General features: G+C 45.4%; 3 protein-coding genes across 3 annotated transcripts; 1 reads left to right on the top strand and 2 right to left on the bottom strand.

Moving 5' to 3' along the window:
* Nucleotides 1-2,014: 2,014 nt before the first annotated feature.
* LOC134132726 (complement C3-like) lies at nucleotides 2,015-6,221 on the top strand. Its single transcript, XM_062564498.1, has 12 exons — nucleotides 2,015-2,183; nucleotides 2,415-2,474; nucleotides 2,722-2,812; nucleotides 2,928-2,979; nucleotides 3,049-3,136; nucleotides 3,557-3,646; nucleotides 3,793-3,898; nucleotides 4,011-4,100; nucleotides 4,202-4,285; nucleotides 5,131-5,211; nucleotides 5,309-5,456; nucleotides 5,871-6,221. The coding sequence occupies exons 1-12, from the start codon at nucleotides 2,034-2,036 to the stop codon at nucleotides 6,013-6,015; spliced, it is 1,185 nt and encodes a 394-aa protein (XP_062420482.1). The 5' UTR covers nucleotides 2,015-2,033; the 3' UTR covers nucleotides 6,016-6,221.
* A 407-nt stretch (nucleotides 6,222-6,628) lies between these two features.
* Nucleotides 6,629-19,384, bottom strand: LOC119217903 (B-cell receptor CD22-like). Its single transcript, XM_062564401.1, has 11 exons — nucleotides 18,992-19,384; nucleotides 11,523-11,726; nucleotides 10,301-10,984; nucleotides 9,862-10,212; nucleotides 9,552-9,767; nucleotides 9,060-9,301; nucleotides 8,003-8,282; nucleotides 7,820-7,901; nucleotides 7,678-7,723; nucleotides 6,824-7,098; nucleotides 6,629-6,744 (listed from the first exon to the last, which is right to left on the bottom strand). The coding sequence occupies exons 2-11, from the start codon at nucleotides 11,590-11,592 to the stop codon at nucleotides 6,666-6,668; spliced, it is 2,325 nt and encodes a 774-aa protein (XP_062420385.1). The 5' UTR covers nucleotides 11,593-11,726; nucleotides 18,992-19,384; the 3' UTR covers nucleotides 6,629-6,665.
* Nucleotides 11,800-15,703, bottom strand: LOC134132729 (B-cell receptor CD22-like). The gene is made up of 5 exons (XM_062564503.1): nucleotides 15,456-15,703; nucleotides 14,473-14,554; nucleotides 14,304-14,355; nucleotides 12,920-13,083; nucleotides 11,800-12,799 (listed from the first exon to the last, which is right to left on the bottom strand). Exons 1-5 carry the CDS (start codon nucleotides 15,670-15,672, stop codon nucleotides 12,733-12,735), a joined length of 582 nt encoding a protein of 193 aa, XP_062420487.1. The 5' UTR covers nucleotides 15,673-15,703; the 3' UTR covers nucleotides 11,800-12,732.
* Nucleotides 19,385-19,660: the final 276 nt, after the last annotated feature.

The raw sequence follows: 19,660 nt of genomic DNA, 5'->3' as shown, positions 1-19,660 counted from the left end.
GTCTTTAGTCTTGCTAACTGCTTTACTGCTGTTATTAGCGAGCTAACGCTAGCTTGATCAGCTGGATGGCGACTAAACATCAAAAGAGCTGCTGGAGGCTCCTTACGTCTGTCAGGTATTGCCCCACCGGAATAGACCCAAACGCAGATCAATGAATCACCATGTACTTTATTTCTTTTCTTTCGGGAAAAAAGGCACCGGACTAAGAGGTGACTGGGTGGTGACTGGGTGGTGACTGGGTGGTGACGGCGGTCCCGGATTCCAGATGTGGGGAAAACAAGGTGGCGGGATCCCCGGGGAGGTGCGTAGGCCAAACGGCCCGTTCAGGTGCCTAGGTTGGAAAAGGGAAGACAGGACACTGGTTAGTAAGAACAGCGGCCTCTGACTTTTTGCTGTCGTGGACCAGAGTTGGCGGTCTGACTCACAAAACAAGACTAACAATCCGGCGGGGAAGAGGCTTCGGGGCCGCTCCTAAATACCTCCCCTGATTGGAAGGCAGCACCAGGTGGGTGATTGTAGATGAGACGCAGCTGGGCCCTGCTTTCACCTCCATGCTCCCGCCGGCCCCCTCGAGTGCTGGTTGGTGCCAACACACCAACGCCTCCTGAGGGTGGCGACCTGACAACGTCCCTCACGTCAAAATGGGACAACGTGGTGCTCATGTGTCAGGTTACGTTGACTTTGCATATTTTTTCATTGACAGACTTTTTTTAGTTCCTTCAGAATCAGAATCGACTTTATCGACCATGTGTGTTTGCCCATACGTGGAATATGTCTCTGGTTACACGTTGCTCTCAGATATACAGAAATATAAAAAAATATGAAGACAACAAAATAGAACACAAACTAAGCATAAACATTAACTGATATGTACAATATCAATATGTGGATGGAGGTGTCTGGTTAGCTGTTCATGTGGAAAGAAGCTGTTCCTGTGTCTCAGTGCTCTGTAGCGCCCACCAGAGGGGAGTCGGTGGAACAGCTTGTGTCCAGGGTGTGAAGGTCTGCAGTGATCTTGCAGTCCGTTTCCTGACTCTGGCGGTGTACCAAGTCCAGGATGGAGGGCTGGAACCAATAGTTCTCTCTGCAGACCTGACAATCCGTTGTAGTCTGGTTCTGTTTGGTTTGGTGGCTGATCCAATCCCTAAGGTAAACATATTTCAGTTTGTCAATGTCAATTTAAACATGTCAATAAAGTTTTCTGCACTCAACAGTGTTCATCTTTAAAACTTACATTCACAAAAACATATTCCGTATAAAATCCCAAATGTGTTACCACATAAAGGTGCATCACACACACAATGAAGAACAGAGGACTGACTGTCGATGGCGGAGTAGAACACTATCAGCAGTACCTGAGGCAGGTTGTACAACCTCTGCTGGGCCTTTTACCATATGGAGTCGATGTTGGAGCCCCACTTCAGGTCCTGGGAGATTGTGGATCCCAGAAACCTGAAACCTGAAGGTTTGGACAGCAGACACAGTGTTGTCTGGTGATAATCAAAAGCTTTTTCTTAGTGCTAAGCCCTGTTTTGTTTGAAGACTGCAAGGTCAGAGAGAGTCAGGAAGGGAGTTAGGGACACACCAAGCACCATACAACACACACACACACTTGGGTCGTTTTGTCTACATTACGATTAGAAGACCCTTAAATTGTATGTGTCTGGGTCTTGTGTTGTGGAGGAAGAACCTGCTCCCCGTCAACACCAGTTTAGGACCAATAGAAATCTTTTCTGTTTTACAAGGGTTATAAAACATGATGTTCTTCCTGATGTTAGTTAGTTGTTCTTCCGGCCTGTGGGCCGACAGAACTGCTCCTGCCTTTGCAAGCGCGGCGCTGATACTTGACCTGTGATCTGACAAATAAATCTACCAGAATGAGAGAAGTTGTTCGGGTGAATTCTTCCAGACGTCCCCATCCGGGCTTCCAATTTTTGAACATGTTCCTTCGATGCATTCGTTCTCTCATTTTTTTATTCTAACAATGTCCTTCCAACCCCCTTGGGGGGGTTCTGTTTCCTCCTCAGTCCACCATGGTGGTGCTCCAGGCGCTCTCAGAGTATCTGATAAACAAGCCTCCTCCTGGTGACCTCAGTCTGGATGTGGACGTCAGGTTGACAGGACGCAAGGAAATCCGTTACCATTTTAACCCCCAAACAGCCTACGCCGCTCGCTCCTCCAGGGTGAGGGACGCGAGACTGGACGTAACGTCCACTTTGTCTGTAGAATCATCAGTGAGAGACACCCGGAGAGTCTCAGGGTGTCTCTCACTTGATTGTGATCACTTCAGTTGTTCAAATTGTGGACTTTGTGTAAAACGTGGCTGCCACTCCGACCAGCCTGCTGCTTCCACTTGAAGTCCTCCTCCTCTTCTGATCCTGTGATTTTATCAAAAAATGTCTTCTTCTCCACAGTTGCCGGATAATCTTGATTTGGAAGTCGAGGCTCGGGGGAACGGAGAGGGGATTCTGGAGATACGACGACGCCACGACCTTCAATTCACCAACATTATTCTTTTCATGTTTTATTGACACAGGAGACATGAACACATTCATAAGTGCGATCAATAATAGAATCACATGACGACATGACACAGAAATACAGCAGGAAGTTGTTTCTTAGTGTCTTACTTTTTTAGTACAATGCTTTTATTTTGACGGTTGTCTTTTTTGGACTTGTCCTTTGTGCATTTGGGGTCACTTCCTGTCACTTTGACCCCAGGTTGTGACCTATTACAACCAGCTGCATGAGGTGGACGATAAGATGTCCTGCAAGGACTTTGAGCTCGTCGTCACTATTGAAGAATCCAGCGGTAAAAGGCTCATCGTTTAGAAATGATGGAAACATTGAAGCAAAGTTCAAAAGAATCCAGATTGTTGCATTTCCTCGATCTACAAAAAAACTGCTTCGTTTCTGTTTCGTTACAGAAAAGCCTCCAGCTGATGTAGAGAAATCCTACCAGATGAGCATCAGCGTGAGGTGAGTCATGTCCTCGTCCTTTGTGTCTCTGAATAGGAAGCTGCAGCACCTTTGGTCTCCTCCCCACAGGGCTTTGGGACCCACAGATGTCCGGATGGTGGTCCTGGACATCAGCCTGCCGACCGGCTTCAGCCCAGAGACCTCCGACCTGGAGAAGGTGACCAGCCTCTACTGACGGATCAACAGGATCCACTTCAGTGTGTCTCCAATAGAAAAGGGATTTTCATTTCATTGTGAAGTTCTTATCTATCGCAGAAAGACGTTACACATCAGGGAATGAAGAAATGATTACAACACGTACTCATGTACAATTATTATTATTAGTGTCGACAAGAAAAGTGCTGTTTTTAGCTTTCGTCTCTGAAAAGAATCCAATCGTGCTGCTGAGGAGATTTCTAGTGTCTGTAAGGAGATAAGATCTGACCATTACAGCACTGCAGGTTCCAATAGACAGAAAACACAGAAAAGTCATTCACAAAACGACTCGTTTGTTTGTCTCCGACAGAAAAGAAGTCGACTTCCTGTCGGATCCTTTCAGATTAAGACGTAACTGGTTTGTTTGTTTGTGTTCATCCAGCTTTCAAACTCAGTGGACCGTTACATCAACTACTTCCAGGTGGTCGATAACCTGAGTGACCGAGGCTCTCTGATCCTCCACCTGTTCAAGGTAAAACACGACGGGCTGACGTTTTCCTCCAATGAGAACCAAGCATCTACTAATGTGTCTATTTCCAACCAGCAGGTAGCTCAACAGAAACCGGCGTTTCTACGTCCTCTGTTGCTGTGATAAATTGTCCTCCCCTTGTCCCCCAGGTGTCTCACAAAGAGCCAGACGTCCTGATCTTCAGGCTGCAGCAGAGCTTCAGAGTGGGCCTCCTGCAGCCGTCCTCGGTCACCGTCTACGAGTATTACAACCCAGGTAGGACCGAGCCCTTCTGACCTCCACGTGCAGGACGCAGCCCAAACAATCAGGGGGAGGCCACCTGAGGCCAGGTGAGAGGTGGTGACAGGTGTGCTCCTTGTGCTCTCAGATCACCGCTGCAGTCACACCTACACCCCCAGGGAGGACCGAGAGGAGCTCTCTCAGATCTGCAGGAACAACGGCTGCCGCTGCGCGCAGGGTAGAAGCTCGCCGAGTCTGCGGCGCTGCGTCACTGGACGCGTCTCTACTCGTAGTTCTTCTCAATCGCTGCTGATTCTCCTCTCTGCTCGCCACCTGCAGGCGACTGCTGTGTCTCCAGGGGCGACAGTGAAAACGTGCCCCCCCAACAAAGAGAGACGTTTGCCTGCAAGACTTTGCACCACGGTACGAAACACTCGCAGCTTTAACACACACAAGCACACGGCTGAGGTTTGAGTGTAAATGTTCAATGTGAGTCGATGGCGTCGCATTTGTACGGCTGTGTCAGAACTGTGTCTGATATCACATTTAACAGAACATGCATATGCATAAACATGCATTAAACATGACAATGGATTCTCAACTTTAAATTAAGGTACTTATTACTTAAGAGCTTCAGTAATGAAAAGCTAAATCTAACTCATGTTTAAGGAATCTCTCCAGGCATTATAACATTTAAAATGGATCTCTTTGAGTTAAAGTAGGAAACACTCAAAAGAGGAAATAACATAACTGACTGATTTTTATTATTAATTGGGTCAAGATTATTGCGCTAATATATCTTAATGCAGTTAACTCATCTTTGTTTACTTCTAGTTTTCCGGTAAAATAAAAGCTACTAAATGACCTCCTGGAAGGGGTCAAACGGACCCTTTTACAAACTGCTAGGCTAGCTGCTAGCCTGCTTCCATCTCAACATCCACCCTGTCAAAAAATAATTTAAAAGATCAATTGCGATTAAACATTTGTGCGATTAATTAGTTATTTCTTTTGAATCTATTAGATTAGATGTATTGTCATTGCACAGAGTACAAGTTCTAAGACAACAAAACGCAAATTAACATCCAACCAAAAGTGCAAGAGAGCAGCTAAAGTGCAAAGTATCTGTGAATAAATGTACAGTGTGAAATCTACATGGAGCAGTACATGCAGCACTTTTAACTTTCCTATTAATTATATTTAGTAAGGAATTGAGACTAATCCTCTGTCACGTGATTCATTTGACCTCCAGCGGTTTATTTGTGCTCTAGTTTTCAAGGTGAAGGTGCTGAACGTCAGCCAGAGTTACTACGACAAATATGAGGTGGAGATCACACAAGTGATCAAACTGGGTGAGTCTGTGAGGATCAGCTCTTCTTCTTCTGAATGAAGCATCTTTGTTATTGGATGAATTGTTATTTACCGTGTGGGTATCCTGTGGATGTGAAGGCATAGAGGCAGGAGTTGAAGTGGGTCAGAGGAGGCTTTTCATGTCTCATGGAGGCTGCAGAGACGGACTGGTCCTGAACCAGGGCTCCCAGTACCTCATCATCGGGCCCACAGAGGACCAGTGGAACGCTGACGCTGACACCGGCAGGTAGGATGAAGAAGGACGTGGGGGTCCAGGGCTTTATTTCTACTCTACGTGCATATTTCAGGAGCCTCGCCTCCCTCCAAAGGACGTCCTCGTCATGAAACTCATGATGGCGGCTGGCGTCACCACCGTTCTGCTCCATTTAAGACTCCTGAGAGTAAAACATGTGTTTATACCTCGAGGGGATGAATCAATGTCAATGGGGGGGGGGGCTCTGAGATGTTGAGGGGGACATATTGTGGTACCACACCTTCAGACAGGTAGAAGCTACAAACCCATTTTCTCTCAGACTGAATGTGACAGTGGATTTCCTTGTAAGTGGCAGCCATGTTTGTTTGTGGAAACAAAGCTTTGTTACGGACCTCTTTCTCCCAGAATGACTCAAACCAAACGTCTCTTTGCCTCCCGGTCCACCAGATCCGTCTACGTGTTGGGGAAGGACACCTGGGTGGAGCGCTGGCCATCGCCCACAGAGTGCTCCAGCAGTGACGGCCTGCGAGATAAATGCCGGAGCCTGAAGGACGCGGCGACTGAGCTGTCCGTCAACGGCTGCCGGCTGTAGAGCCTCCTCAGTTCTCTCTTTGCAGAAGGGTTCACAACACAAAGAGAGTCAAGCTGTCCAGATGCCTTTGAGCCACATGTTACATCGACATGACCTGTGAAGGTCAAACCAGTATTTCATCCATCTACTGGGTGCTAAAACAACCATTCATCCATTTGGCCAAAGTGAATGAATGAATAAATGAACGCCTTAATGTGTCTATTGATGTTTTCTTTCCACTATCTGAAGGCCTGGCCTTTCTTCACCAGAGCATGAAAACAACGTTCTGCCTGAGGTCTCTTTCCTAAAGTTATTCTAACTCATAACTTTTAAATATTAGCGTAATAAACCCTTGGATTGGCTTAAAGTCAATGTACAACCAGTGAACTTTGTACTAGTAGCATCATGAATGTTCCCACAGCCGCATGATGGATCGATGCAGAAAGAACCTTCTGTCTCTCTGCCACACGAGGAAGCTGCTCTCAAGTCAATCGTTCTTTTAAAGGAATAATGACCATTCAGCACATGACAATAACAAGATAAACGGTATAAAATAAGCAAATCAAACAAAAATGTTGATGGTATTTAAAATATTTATTTAGAAACACTGACCCTACAAACAAGTGTTAAACCCCATTTTAATTATTTTTTAATGAATGATAATCCCTTTACTAAATAACAGATGGGGCACATTTTTGGATCGTTGTGTACAAAGCAAACAAATCCACGTCGTCTTCTTGACGCCTGGTTCTGTGAACGGAAAATTCAAACAATTCAAAGTTTATCTCCTTTCTTATATATATATATTTATTCATAATGTGCAGCTCACCGCGGGGCACCACAGGCATTGTCCGATCTGACAGCAGTGTATTCAACCTCCTGGTCCAGGTCCTGGTCCTGCTGCTGGTCCAGGTCCTGGTGCTGGTCCTGGTCCTGGTCCTGGTGCTGGTCCTGGTCCTGTCTGCGGGGCGGAGCTGACCTGATGTTCCAGTAGAGGGCCTCTTCCTGCCTGTGGGGGAAGCGGAGGCTGGAGTAGTGGAGCGGTTCGGCCCGTTGTCTCGGTGCTGGAGCGGCCGTAGCGTCGTGCACCGGATCCATGTTGGACTGACGGGACAAACGCAGAGACACTACGTGGGTTGTTGGACTTTGGGACAAAATGTCCTCACGGTGAAGCAGCTGATGGACTCGAGGAGGCTGTTCTACAAGTCTTCACTGGGCACAAAATAAGGTCACATGACAAAAGTCAGATTTAGTTGGTGACCAAAGCTGCCTCCATATCAGAGAGGGACCTCCAGATCTGAAGAGCCAAGCCAAGCTGAAGGGTCCTGAACCTTCATTCTGTCTTCTGACCAGCAGGGGGCGACTCCTCTGCAGTCCATGGACCAATGGATGACATCACAAGGATGAGGTCACTTCTTCTCAGTCTGTGCTCGTATGAGTCATCTGGCTCCTGATGAGCTAATTACAACATCAGGTTTCATCCAGCAGAGAGCTGTCACTGTGCATGTTTAAGAGAAGATGCAGAATCCTAAAGGTTTGCATCTTGAATCCAGCAAAAACATTACTGAGTACTAACTGTTAGCTGAAATAACTCTTAAACAAAGACTAATTAATAATCAAGTATCTGACCTTTGAAACAAAGCACGACATTTCTGTTCTATACTTGAACTCTTGTTTTCTCACCTGCGCTCTGTTGGAGGGTCTCTCTCCACCTTCAGCCTTCTTTCTCCTAAAGAAGAGCAAGCAGGTGAACGGATGAACTGCCAGATTCAGATGACGATGTTCTGGATGCATCAGTGAACACGATCACCACAGAATGGATCACCTCCTCCACAGGAAGGCAGCTAGCAGCACGATGGCCAGCAGCACTGCAGAGATGGTCCACACGGAGGCTGATTTCCATGTTCCTGGAGAATCAAAAGGAAAAACTGAAGACTGGTAGGTCAAGGATGTGTGAGGGTTTTCACCAACACCCAATGAAATCTGTTTCAAAGAGATCATTATTCACCTGAACCTAAAACATTCAGAAGTAAGGTGGAGGTACTACGTCCCATCTCGTTCTGGGCTTCACAGTAATAATTCCCACTGAGTTCAGCTCTGAAGTCAGTGATGGTGAACATCTGTCCTGATGCTCGTGGTGAGTCTTCATCCTCCTTGTACCAGGTGTAGCTAGCTGCTGGGTTAGCATCAGTGCTACAGGTGAGATTCACTGAACTTCCCTTCATGATGTCACCAGATGAGCTCATCGACACAAAGGGAACCCTCGGACCATCTGGAGGAGACGTGTGAACAAGTGATAGTTAAATAAATATAAGTTCATAATAAAACGCTACCTTAGTAGTGATTATGCTGCTTTTCAGAAGGTTGTGTTTCACTCACATTTCACATCGATAGAGATGAAGTCAGACCTCTTCCTCCCCAGATGGTTCTCAGCTTCACAGGAATACCTTCCAGAGTCAGAGGACTGGATGGAGCTGAGGACCAGCTGAGGTTCTTCACTGAGAAGACGAGGGTCTGAAGTTCCATTCTCCTTGTACCAGGTGTAGCTAGCTGCTGGGTTAGCATCAGTGCTACAGGTCAGAGTCACTGAACCACCCTCCTTCATCTCAGCAGAGGGACTCACTGACACAGAGGGATGCCGTGGACCATCTGGAGGAGACATGTGGACATATTATTACAAGTTATAGATAAATAAATTGAAGTTCATAATAAAACACTACTGTGGAGGTTGGGTTAGCTCAGCTGCAGAGGGGGAACCGAGCGAGGGGGGGCTTCAAGGGCCGGTGACGGGATGAAGTCTAATCAGACTCAGCTGTCCTTACAGTAATGTGTGTGTCCCACCCCAATAGAGGACAGTAGTGAGCAGATGGAGAGAGGAGCATGACGCCTAAATTGTAATTCAAGAATTGCAAAATAAAAACGTGTTGCAAACCGTGTTGCTGCCTCTACGGTCCCAGACTCTCAGGTTAAACCAGGAAACATTACAACTACCTTAGTAGTGATTATGTTGCTTTTCAGAAGGTTGTGTTTCACTCACATTTCACATCGATAGAGATGAAGTCAGACCTCTTCCTCCCCAGCTGGTTCTCAGCTGCACAGGAATACCTTCCAGAGTCAGAGGACTGGATGGAGCTGAAGACCAGCTGAGGTTCTTCACTGAGAAGACGAGGGTCTGAAGTTCCATCATCCTTGTACCAGGTGTAGTTAGCTGCTGGGTTAGCATCAGTGCTACAGGTCAGATTCACTGAACCACCCTCCATCATCTCAGCAGATGGACTCACTGACACTGAGGGAACCCTCGGAGCATCTGGAGGAGACATATTGAACACATTAATAATCATGTGACCATGTGTCGATCATAAGAACAAACACAGTGAATCAGGAAGCAGTGTTTACATCTTGTTTTGTTACAAAGACAAACTCATAAAAGAAATGGTTCCATTGATAGACATCTACTTCCATTCAACCTGTGGACGCGTCTGTCTCCTCAGCAGCCAGCTGAGGGACATCACATGGATCACAGCGGCTGTAGTCATGTCCTGAGGGGGGGGACTCACACACTGGAGGGGAGCGGCGGCTCTGGTAAGCGCAGGAGAAACTGTCGGCGGGGTCGACGGATCCTCCGTAAGAAAGAGACGCTTCACCCTTAACCTTCGTGGTTCCGTTGCGATACCAACCGAAGGACGGGCGAGGGACATGAGGGACACAGCTGCTGTGGCAAATCAGCTTTGGACCCCCAGGAGACCAGATCACGTGCACCTGCACATCTGGATCTGTGAACCAGGAGCAGCCAAAGCTATTGTTGCTTTATCTTTGGGGAGAACGGTGCATGTTGTCAGAGCCTTTTATTGATTTTGTTCTTTGTACCTTTGACGGTCAAAGTGGTTCCAGGTAAACCGCTGCTCCCTTTAAAGCTCCGTGTGGTGAACTTGAAGCGGTACTCAGCTGAATCGCTCTCTCTCAGGTCTTTGATTCTTAGGGTGGATTGTCCCCTCTCGGTATCAAGGACCTCAACACGACCTTCGTACTGGGATTCTTCACGAAGGTCTTCTGGTTTAGCGAGATGCTTCCAACGACCACTACGCCGAGGGCTGAACCAGAACTTAGAGGTGACAGATCTACTGTTATATGTGGCAGAAATGTCCACTGAAGATCCTCTGAAGGCACAGATGCTTCTTTCATGGTACGTCACTACGTTGCAGGATTGACCGTAAACACCTGAAAAGATAAAACAGTTTAAATGATCATCATGAAACTCTTCAGCTGCTCAGCGTCACGTGAGGGGAAGTCGGTGCAGGAGGCTCACACTGTGGGGGGGACCGGAGCTCCTCGTATCCTCTCACAGCACAGGACCAGCTCTCTTCAGGATAAAAAAAGCCCCCAATCGTTGTTGTTCCTTTCACCGTCATTTTCTCTCCGTTCTTGTACCAGCTGTAGAAGGTTGGACCAGGTAGAAGACATCCGCTCTGACACGTCAGCTCTGCTGATTTACACGTTTGTACACGACAGGATTGTAACTTGCTGACCTCCACCTGTAAACCTGGATCAGTAGAAACAACACACAGTGTGTGAATCCTTCCACAGACACCAGCAGTGCTTCCCAAGTATCGGGCGCTTGGATCGATACCTGTGACGGACAGACGGACTCCCGGTTGGCCGGTGCACTTCCTGTCCGGTTGGTTTGTGGTGAACATGAACACAGCACACCTGTACACAGCCGAGTCGCTGGCTCTCAGGTGGCTGATGCTCAGGAAGCAGCGGTTGCTATGGTAACTGTACTGCACCCGCCCCGCGTATCCCGGGTCTGTTCTCAGGTCCACCGGGGGCCCGTGCTGCCTGTCGGTAAACCAGAAGGCCCGCTGCACTGTGACCCCTTCACTGGTTCTGGAGGGGGGGGTGTAGCTGCAGTGCATCTCCAAGGTGGATCCTTGTAATCCACAGATCCAGGAGGAACTGTAAGAAACTCTGCAGCCATCCTCACCCCGAATGACTGGAAGAGGAACCACAAACCACCATCACACTCATAACAGCAGGCGGGGTGGAGTTCACATGTGTATGTATATATATAGCGACACATCAATCCGTTGATGCACATCTTTTTCTTCAGAGGAAGACGAAACTGAATATTAATTATTAGCAGAAAGTAAAACAGTCTTCCAGTTAGTGGTGAGTTCAGGGTGTGATGATGCAGAGAAAGAGACAAAGGAGGAAGTGAAACTTTAAAGTATTTTGGTTCTATTGAGTCTTACTGGTGTTACAGACACTCTGGGCTCATCTGCACTGGTCACATGATTGTTCTCTCTTCTCACATCTGTCCACACATGTTGCTTTATGGTGATTTTATTCATTATTGTTTACTTAAACTCTTCAAAAATAACACACTGCTTGGTTAATGCTTAAAGTTTCAATAAACTGGTGTTCTTTCTGAATTTAAACCAGATTAGATTCCTTATTTAAAGTCTTGTTTCTAAAAGAACTCAGGCCCTGTGATACAGATGTAAATGTAATAAATGTAAAAGCAGACGTACCTGATGCAGACAGCAGGAAGATGACTAACCCACTCACAGCTGCTGTGAACCTCAGAGCTGCTCCACCCATCCCTCTCTGTTAAAACACGTCCTCCACTATCAGCTGTCCAAGAGAGGGACGAGGTACCCAAAGACAACTTGTGTGTTTGTAGGAGCTGATGAAAAGTGCTGCTTCCCCTTTAGATGATTACCATGCATGAGCAGCTGTGTGAGATGAAGAAATGTTCACTGAGGTCTGACATGGATCAACTACAAGGAAGAAGAACTACAGGGAGACGTCTACCTCACTGCAGAGCCAATGAACACCATCAATGTGTATTTTATTCATTTATTAAGCACAAAAAATGAATTCACATAGAAACAAAATGTTGTAGCTTGAAGGTCTTTGTAATTAAAACATTTGCTATTTTTTATAGAAACATGAAGCCTAAACAGTTTAAATACCTCAATGTGATCTTCAGTAACAAATCAATTAGCAGATCCTGAATAATAAATGAAATACAATCAATATTTTTATGAGAGAAAAAAAACTCAGCTTCTTTTTAAATAGACCAAAACCACACCTTTGTGGTGCTCACAGGGGGTTCAGGTCTCTTATGGGGGGGGGCTGTTCATCCCTCAGGCCCCTGCTATATATTTATATATATGTTACATTACATCACATGTCATTTAGCTGACGCTTTTTTCCAAAGTAACTTAGATTGCATTATAGCCCATGCGTTATATTTTTGCCTGGGGGGCAATCAGGGGGTCAGTGTCTTGCTCAGAGACACTTTGACATGTCACATGTCACATGGAGCAGCCGGGTTTCAAACAGTCAACCTTTCTGCTCTTAAAGGGAAACATTGAACTTTTTGATGTAATATTAAGGCCCTGAAAGTTGAATTCAGTCTCATACAAAACAATAACATGTGATGCAACTTCAGTAAAAATAATGATCAATAGAAGCATATTGGCAACATTGGTAAAGACTATTTACAGATAAATGCACTTGAAGATGCTTGTATAGAACAGGTAGTAATCTATTGCTCATTAGTAACATTTAAAGGCTGATTCCAGACTGCAAGCTGGCCTCCCATTGGCTCACTGATAGTTCTCTGATGGAAGCCTTAACGATGGTGAATATACAACATGTCAAACCTCATATTCATGCAGGTGTGTTTAAGCTGCTTAAACTCTGTAAAGTAACACACCACATGTCCGTGTGGCTTCATTCTCTTGGTGCTTTGCTGACGGTGCTGTACAGAGCAGAAGAATCATCCACAGCTCCTTCACACCTGCATCAGTGAAAGAACCGTCAACTCACACCATGAAGAATGAACACGTTTAAACAGCAAGAAAACATGAAGATAAAAGCAGAGATGGATCCATATTTACTAAAGATGTCACAGACTCACTGACTGGCAGCACCAGAACTCTTAACGTTGACACTTGAGTACAGAACTTCCTCCACTTTCTCCGTGCGTCTGGGGGGGCGATCTGGCCTGATGTTGGAGTAGAGAAGATCCTCCTGGTTTCTGGAGAAGTTCACGCTGGCATAGCAGAGCTCTGCTGTTGGGATCTGCATCAAGAACAAGAAGTACTCTTAATTGTTGGATTGTAGTACAAAGGACCAAATGGTAGAACATCTGCAGGGGGGCCTGGTTCTGTAATTACAAGAACTGTCAAAATATTTTTTAAAAATTAATTAATCAGACATTTTAAAACTGATTAACCCTGAATATTTTTTTTCTTTTCTAAAGATGAAATCTTACAAGTAATGAGTCATCACTTTAGAAAGAGTGTATTTTTAACCCAAACTACACACATTTGATCATCTTGGAGACAGAATTCCACCTGGTGGAACATGTTGAACTTGTTGAACTTGTTGAACTAGCGACTCCTGTTGTCCTCGTGCACTTTGCTCTCATCTCTCCATCATTTAACGGCTGTGTTTGAAGGGACATCAATGTCCTCACATTTAGCAGGACGTTTCCAGTCTTTTAGGGACACAGTGGTGTCCTCTGCAGACTGTGTGCAGCACAGGGTAACGCTACATGTTGAGATGGAAGTAGCCTAGCAGCTAGCTTAGCAGCTAGCTTAGCCTAGCAGTGCATAAAGTGATCGTCAACTGCGCTAAAATATTTTATCGCATTTATTTTGTCCACATTAATCACATAGATTAACGTGTTTTTTAACAGCCCTGTGTGGACAGTAAATGTGTAAAGTTGATGGAGTGAGGATCTACTCTAGAGAAGGCTTTTGTGAAGGCCTCACATCAGACCAACAGCTGGCACAGATTCTTATTTTTTAAGTCAAGCTCAGAGTGGTCGATCCGCCTCTTTTCACCACCCTGCTGAACAGACTGATCATCATCATCATCATCATCATCATCATCATCATCATCATCATCCTCACAGCTTCTCCAGGTCCTTACAAGGACAAATGAGTAGAGTGTAACCGTTAGACACCACTTTTTAAAGTTTGTATCTGCATGCTTTGACTTCAATGTTATTGTTTGCATGTTTTGATTATTTGTGTGTGGTGGTTGATGTATTATTGCAGGTGCGGTTTTATTTGTTTATTTGTTTCATCAAGCGAGTGTCTAACGGTGCATCTCATCAGGGTCAACAGGTGCGTCCCAGAATTGACGGCAGGTGTGCAACTATGAACCTTCAAAGAGCCTGGTGTGATACGGGGGAGGCGGCAGGTGGAGCAGCACCGAGTGGAGGTGGATAGGTGTGTGTGTGTGTGTGTGTGTGTGTGTGTGTGTGTGTGTGTGTCTGAGATCTTCCTCCTCACCTCAGTGTTCTCTGGTCTCTCTGCAGGCCGGCTGCTTTGTGAGGACCTTTTTCTTCTGGACAAAAGAATGAATGAACAAACAAATAAAGGATCAAATCAACTGATTCAACGACTGTGTGAATATAAGATCCACATCTGCATTTTATCAGAGTGAAGCTGAACCGCTCACCTGGTCCAGAGGATGACAGCGAGGATCATGATGATCACCAGGAGAACAGCAGATGTGGAGGCAACAGCTGCTGTTATTGACCCTTGAAACAGGGATTTAAAAAACAATTAGAAATTGATCCTTTGAATTAAAATCATGTGAGGACAAAAACATTCTAAATAAAGACTTTTTCAACTTCTGTTAATTTGCTCAATGATATGAAAATGATCTCATATGGTTCCATTGATATTTATTTTTCATTCATTGACTTCTCGCTAAATTTGCTCCACGAGAAAGAAAACAAACCACAACAAATATAAACTTTTAACTATGGAGGAGGACCAACAGGCCTCCGCGGGTCGGATCGTCAGCGCCGCCCCTCCCTGTGATTTTAATGTCTGGCCTTCATTCATCAACGTGGGAAACGTCTGAACCTGAAATGAGTTTGACGTTTCTGCTGCAGATGATGAACTTTAACTCCAATATGAGTAGAAGGTAAAACAACGTAGCTGGATGTGCAGAGCGGTGGCCATCTTTTTGTGTCCTCTAAGCTAACTAGTTAGCATGCTAGCTAACTGTCGTATTGCTAACAGAACATTCTGTTGGTTCCAGACTGGTTTCTCTTGCTGAACTGCTCCTGCATTCTTACAGCTACACACTGTGTTCAGGTATCAACATATTCAGATCTTCTAGGAGGGCTGTGACTCTTCTGGTTCCTTCTACACTTCTGACTCCATCATTTGATGAGATGATCAGCATCAGACCACGTGATGTCTGCCAGGATGCTCAGCTGGTGAAGCTTTAAAGTGATGAACCGAGGGTCCAGGGTCTGATTCTCAGTGGGGTCATAGTGTATCTGCTCAGGTTCACCTTCTAGTCCCACAATGCTCTCCTGCTTCACTGAGTAGAGGACAGGAGCTAAAGGCAGCGTCTACTGGGAGTCACTTCTTCAGTTGGATTGTTGATGTAATGTGTGAGTGAACAGAAGAATGAGTGTGATTTACCTGAAGAAGTAATCTGAAGTAAGGTGGAGTTACTACGTCCCATCTCGTTCTGGGCTTCACAGTAATAATTCCCACTGTGTTCAGCTCTGAAGTCAGTGATGGTGAACATCTGTCCTGATGCTCGTGGTGAGTCTTCATTCTCCTTGTACCAGGTGTAGTTAGCTGCTGGGTTAGCATCAGCGCTACAGGTCAGAGTCACTGAACCACCCTCCATCATCTCAGCAGAGGGACTCACTGACACAGAGGGACGCTGTGGACCATCTGGAGGAGACATGTCCAGAAGATATAGTTAAATAAATAGAAGTTCATAACAAAACACTACCTTAGTAGTGATTATGATGCTTTTCAGATGGTTGTGTTTCACTCACATTTCACATCGATAGAGATGAAGTCAGACCTCTTCCTCCCCAGCTGGTTCTCAGCTGCACAGGAATACCTTCCAGAGTCAGAGGACTGGATGGAGCTGAAGACCAGCTGAGGTCCTTCACTGAGAAGAAGAGGGTCTGAAGTTCCATCCTCCTTGTACCAGGTGTAGTTAGCTGCTGGGTTAGCATCAGCGCTACAGGTCAGATTCACTGAACCACCCTCCATCATCTCAGCAGAGGGACTCACTGACACAGAGGGACGCTGTGGACCATCTGGAGGAGACATGTCCACATATTATTACAAGTTATAGTTACATAAATAGAAGTTCATTACAAAACGCTACCTTAGTAGTGATTATGTTGCTTTTCAGAAGGTTGTGTTTCACTCACATTTCACATCGATAGAGATGAAGTCAGACCTCTTCCTCCCCAGCTGGTTCTCAGCTGCACAGGAATACCTTCCAGAGTCAGAGGACTGGATGGAGCTGAAGACCAGCTGAGGTCCTTTAGTGAGAAGACGAGAGTCTGAAGTTCCATTCTCCTTGTACCAGGTGTAGCTAGCTGCTGGGTTAGCATCAGTGCTACAGGTCAGAGTCACTGAACCACCCTCCATCATCTCAGCAGAGGGACTCACTGACACAGAGGGACGCTGTGGACCATCTGGAGGAGACATGTCCACATATTATTACAAGTAATAGTTAAATAAATAGAAGTTCATAACAAAACGCTACCTTAGTAGTGATTATGTTGCTTTTCAGAAGGTTGTGTTTCACTCACATTTCACATTGATAGAGATGAAGTCAGACCTCTTCCTCCCCAGCTGGTTCTCAGCTGCACAGGAATACCTTCCAGAGTCAGAGGACTGGATGGAGCTGAAGACCAGCTGAGGTCCTTTAGTGAGAAGACGAGAGTCTGAAGCTCCATTCTCCTTGTACCAGGTGTAGCTAGCTGCTGGGTTAGCATCAACGCTACAGGTCAGAGTCACTGAACTTCCCTTCATTTTGTCACCAGATGGGTTCATCAACACAAAGGGAACCCTTGGACCATCTGGAGGAGACATGAATAAACACACTAAGAGGTTAGAAGATGTCAGTGTAGATAGTTGATCCTTTGAATGAATACTTGTGTGTCTTTCTCTATTCTTCATCACAGCAGGTGTCACAGGTGAGACTCCTGCTGGTGTAAAGTGACAATAAGCAGCCTTTAATCCTTTGTAATGTTCATATCTCCACACATTCTTCTCTTTAGATGCTGCTTGTGTCCTTAGCTGAGTCTGTCCTCTCACTTCTAGTTGTTGGAGGAGTTATTGATTGTTTCCTCCACCCAGCTGACACATCACTTCTACTTCTGTTCTGGAAGAATTCACTTGAGTCTTTATGAACATCATATTATTCTGTCTGGTAATAGTTTATATTTGAGTTTCTATTAATAACAGAATGACATCAATAAGCAGCTGTGTGTACTTTAACATTTAGACTCCAGTGTGTTTACAGCTGTGATTAGAATCATATTGTTGTGTCAGTGTGTGAGTGACACTTCTACACGTAGACTGCAGGGGCCGGGGATTGAACCAGCGACCCTCTGGTCAGTGGACCACGGCTCCACCTCCTGAGGAATGTGGTGCTTCATCTTTTTGATGCCTCTAGTTTACATGCAGCGGTCTGGTGTCTCCATATGAAATGTTGTTGAAGCTCCACAGGCCGACACACTGGAGTCAACTTACACACTGCAGGAGAACGATGACCATAAGATTCTCTTAAATAACAGGAATATCTGTCTGTAGAACCAGAGGAGACTAGAAGAGAAGATCCTGTCTGGATGTACTCTTCATTCTTGGACCAGTTGTATCCAGGATGATGAGACAGATCACAGCTGCTGTGACACGTCAGCTCCAACCAGGTAGAATCTGATCTGCTCACCTGCACCTGGAGACCTGGATCAGTGATTATTAATAAAGTGTCAACTTTCACAGAAGAAATTTATCCTCTAGTTTTCTAGATGTGAATTTAAAGTTTACCTGGGACAGACAAAGTGACTCCAGGTGATCCAGTATATTTCTCTCTTGGTTTGTTTGTCCCAAATCTGAATTTGTACTCAGCTGAGTCGCTCTCTCTCACGTTTGTGATGGTCAGAGTGCAACTCTTACTCCTCCAATAAGGGTAACATCTGTACTCCACACGGCCTGAATACTCAGAGTCTGTTCTCACATCCACAGGTTCACCATGTTTCACTTTAGTGAACCAGAATCTGTCCTTTATATCATTGTAACGTATTCCAGATGGGTATGTGTAGTCACATCTTATTTCCACTATTGATCCTTTTACAGCACAGATCTCAGTCTGATAGTAAGTCACTCTCCATCCATCCTGACTCTGTATCACTGTAACACAGCACATCAGGAACCACAGTCACACTCAGAACAACATCACAGGACACACTCTCATTGGTAGTTTACTGAAGAGAAAAGATATGATGAGAAATATGAAAATCATTGAGTTTATAGAAAGTAATGAAAGAGTCCACGATGTCCACATGAACTCTGCAGCTGGAAGGAACAGCGATGTATTGAACCTGTGGACTTGAAAAAGCTCAAGTTGAAGTATTAGAAGGGTTTGGTTGATGAGAAGAAGAGTGCTTTGCTCTGTGCTCTTCTGTCTGTGGTCAGTCTGCTGCAGAGTGGAGATGGAAACTGTAGAGAAACCACAACTCTGAGGGCAACAATACTGGGAGATAGAGGTCACACCTCAATGAGGACAAGGGCTTTAACACTTTAAAGAATATAAAGATATAAATATATCTGTGAAAACACATGATCTGACTTTTCAGCATCCGGCTCTGAATCTATTTTCTGTAACACGGATCAAAGCTACGAAATGTCACTCAAAGAGACACTGAAGAACCAGAAAGAGAATAAAAATGACCACAAATACACAATAAAACACAACAAAAAGCAGAACAAAGCTCCTTACAGCCTCTAAATGTGTTGTAATGCAAAGAAACGCTGCTGAACGATTAGAGGAAGTTGAACAGAGACATTTCTTCTTTGTTAATGTTCATTTAGTCCTTATTTGTGTTTGATGCCATCAGACCTGTGTATGAACTAAAAAGCCAGCTCCCTGTGTGTGTGTGAGGTGCTAACGGCCTCCCAATCTAAATGTAGAAGTACAGTACCTTGTACAGAGAGAAGGAAGACGACTAATCCACCGGCTGATGAACTCATAGCTGCTCCTCTGTGTTGAATCAGCAGATCAGAAACTCTTTATTCACTAAGTCACCACCAACACGTCTACACTAAAGAGGAGGCTGATGTCTCTGAGGTCAGCTCCTCTCTTCTGGAGTTGGTACTAAGCTGCTGTTCAACCCCAGCAGGGCTTCCTTCCTCTTTACCTCATTAGCATGAGCTGCAGGACCAGAAGTAGCTTTAAAGTTAGTGTCTTACTTCTCCTAAAACAGGGGTCTCAAACTCGTGGCCCTTGGGACAGTATTTTGTGGCCCCCACCTTAAAATGAAAGTTTAATGTTAGTGCAGCGCGCGAGTTTTATATTGTATCAACTCCGCTGTCAGCTGCTGTGTGGAACAATATTTTGATGTTCTGGTTTCCTACTGTGTGCCTGTCCAGTGAATGCGGCATGCATGTGAGTGTCATGGGGGGGCGGGGTCGTGTGTGTGTGTGTTTTGTGAGAGAGAGAAATGAATGTCTTTGGATGTGTGCAGAGCAGAAGGGTGAAATTCATAGTTTCCCGCCCTCTCTCGCGCAGGTCGTGATGGATCCAGAGCTTCATTTGTAAAAATAAAACCACGTTTAAAACAGCGCACTCATGCACTTACAATGCAGCGACG

Source organism: Pungitius pungitius, chromosome 9 (genome assembly GCF_949316345.1).
Source record: "Pungitius pungitius chromosome 9, fPunPun2.1, whole genome shotgun sequence".
In the NCBI taxonomy this organism is placed as follows: Eukaryota; Metazoa; Chordata; class Actinopteri; order Perciformes; family Gasterosteidae; genus Pungitius; species Pungitius pungitius.
This window is presented reverse-complemented; position numbering and strand designations above follow the sequence as displayed.